The 2,872-nt window shown below is 36.9% G+C and overlaps 1 protein-coding gene across 1 annotated transcript; it reads right to left on the reverse strand.

Annotated features, from left to right (window-relative positions):
* Nucleotides 1-1,656: 1,656 nt before the first annotated feature.
* LOC112092468 lies at nucleotides 1,657-2,518 on the reverse strand. Its single transcript, XM_024168717.1, has 2 exons — nucleotides 2,495-2,518; nucleotides 1,657-2,013 (listed from the first exon to the last, which is right to left on the reverse strand). Exons 1-2 carry the CDS (start codon nucleotides 2,516-2,518, stop codon nucleotides 1,657-1,659), a joined length of 381 nt encoding a protein of 126 aa, XP_024024485.1.
* Nucleotides 2,519-2,872: the final 354 nt, after the last annotated feature.

Below are 2,872 nucleotides of genomic sequence, written 5' to 3' on the forward strand. Positions count from 1 at the left end.
GTGAATTGTTTTATTCAAACAGAATTATGAATTAAAACAATTCAACTTTGGTCCGATCCAATATAGATTTCACTATTAGAAACTATATCAATGTCTCCACCCATGGAGTCCCACCTCTGACGACCAAGACAAGCCGTCTTCGTTAGGAAGTAGACAACATAACAATCTTAACATGAATAAAGCGCCTAACTTTATTCCCTCGATTGTGGATCATAAGATTTAGACTATCATCTTTAGATTCTTGTCTTCCGCATGTTCTTCACATTACATGCATGACCTAAAGATTTAGAATGACAGTCTCAGACTTTCAGTTTGGTTATCATACATTCAACTATTATGAACATAAAGAGGACAATACATAGATATATAAAATAAATAAATCTTTATTAATAGTCAAAATATCTCAAAGAATATTGTTACATTTATTCCTAAGGGCATAAATGCTAACATTTCCACCTCAGCCCGAAACTCCTGCAAAGAGAGCTTCGATCTAACGGGTGATGCAGTTATGACACCGAAAGTTGTCCCCATTCAAGTGACGTAATACTCATACCCTCCTCTTGCCTTGATGTTCATGGGACCACAAACATCACTATGCACAAGTTCAAGAACATCTTCAGCCCTATTGCCCTTAGACCTAAATGGTCTTTTGGCCATTTTGCCCTCCAAACAAGATTCACATTGGGCTAAGGACTCAAACTTTAAAGAACTTAAAGGTCCATCCTTTACCAACCTCTGTATCATGTTAAGGCTAATGTGACCAAGTCATAAATGCCAAAGATATATCTCATTAAAGTGAGAAGTTTTATGCCTTTTAGAGTTATTAACAATTTCAGTGTTTAGCAGTGAGTCCATCTTAGGTTTGATAAAATATAGATTATTTTGCATCCATCCATCACAGATAAAAGACTTGTTTTTACGAATCACAACTTTATTATTAAAATGAACTGAATAAGAATCCTTAAATAAACAAGCAACAGAAATAAGATTCCTCTTAAATTGAGGAACATAAAAACAGTCTTGCAAAAACAAACTCCTATAACTATCAAAATAAAGATGGACGTCTCCCACTGCTTTAGCCAACACTAGTGTTCCATCGCCCATCCTTAATGAGAAGCTCTCATTTAGAAGACTTCTCATTTGCTTGAACCCCTGCAGAGAAACACACACATGATTAGTTGCTCCAGAATCTATGACCCAGTTGTCACTGGATTCTCCAACCAGACATGCTTCCACAATCTCATGATCACACTCACCTCCTTTGCCTTTAGAGGCTAGGGAGGCTTTGCACTTCTTCTTCTTGTTCTTGCCCTTGTTTGGCGAAACTGAAGAACTCTCCTTCTTAGCTCCTTGCTTCTTCTTTCCATTCCCTGGAGAGGGTTTGGAGGAAGATGCCTCAGCAAAGTTGGTCTCCACAATAGTGGACCCCTTGATCATCCACTCAAACTTTTGGAGTTCTTGCATCAACTCTGTCAGGGTTATATTTTGTCTAGCGCTCAAATTGAACGTTGCCCTAAATGGAATATACTCATTCGACAAAGTCTTAAAGATCATGGTCAAGTGAGACTTAGCATCGATGTCGGCCCCATTGGTGTGAACTTCAGCCAAATAGCCCATCAGCTTCAGCATATATTCCTTTATGGAAGACCCAGCCTTCTATCTACAGTTAATGAGGTTACTTAGGGCTTCCCGATATTTTTCAGCAGCTTGGCCACCGAACATGTCCTCAAGATTATCCATAATCTGATGAGCAGTTATGTAATCTTCATGTTGTGCTTGTAGCACAGTGGACATGCTCGCCATATCGTCAGAGTCCTTCCAGCGTTGATACGCTACGAAAACCTCATTAGGAGCATCAACAGGTGGCTCCGGAGGACAAGGTGTATTTAGTACGAAATTTAGTTTCTCAAAGGTTAGGATGATCTTTAGGTTCCTTTTCCAATCGGTAAAATTCTCGCCAGTTAAATTGTGTTTATTAAGTATCGATGATAATGCGCTAGAAGACATTTTGATCTACAATAAACATTCATATATCTAGTATAAGCAAACTTGCATAAACATTTAGTAATCAAACATATATACATGTTATAATGCAACAAATATGTTTGTGTGTCAAAACCTTGAAAAAATCACAACCTCACAACGATAATTCCCAACTCAAAATTTTGTAAGTCTCCTAGGGGCGATCATGCAAAATTTAATTGGGAACACGGATCCCCTCCGATCAATATATACCATCCAGATCAATCTCTGTCCAGCATATATTGAAAATCATTTTCTTTGGCCATTAATTTAATTAGCAGAGCTCATAGGGGAGATTAATAATTAAATTAATCTTGAGTGTATACCATTGTTTCAACTATTTGATCCATATTTTATAATTGTCACCTAGGGGTGTACAACCATAAAATATGCTCAAATAAATTATCCTCTCGGAGATCCACACCGGGACATAATGAATCTCTTTTTAGGGGTCGGTGTCACCATGTGTTACCTGCGGACCAATGATGGAGGCCATGGGTCTTTTCTTCAAAAACCCTCACCCACTCAATCTTTTTGAAAAACAAGGTTTTATGTTAAAAAATATGCATGCACAATTTTAATGAGCGGCACTCCCTATTCTACATGACATGTTATCACATATATAGCAAATCATATTATATGCAATCATACAAAGCAATTAAGCTAGGCAACAAGCATAATAATAATAACCGTAATATTATGGTTCCAACCTAGAGAAAAGAAAAAATAAAGATTACTAAGAATAATTGAAACATATATCGATCCTTCATCTTGAATCTTCCCGGTTGTCCTTGAATTCTTCATCACGATCAAATTATGGTTATCATAAAATTATTTTTTATGTTTTCTT

Source organism: Morus notabilis, unplaced genomic scaffold (assembly GCF_000414095.1).
Source record: "Morus notabilis unplaced genomic scaffold, ASM41409v2 Scaffold541, whole genome shotgun sequence".
NCBI classification, from domain to species: Eukaryota; Viridiplantae; Streptophyta; class Magnoliopsida; order Rosales; family Moraceae; genus Morus; species Morus notabilis.

What these genes read in the sequence shown, in the direction of transcription:
- LOC112092468 (XM_024168717.1), bottom strand. Translation starts at nt 2,518, where the DNA reads ATGGCCTCCATCATTGGTCCGCAG. An exon ending in CCTCCATCATTGGTCCGCAG is followed by an intron (nt 2,014 to 2,494) that starts GTAACACATGGT and finishes TGTTTATTGTAG; the next exon opens with ATCAAAATGTCTTCTAGCGC.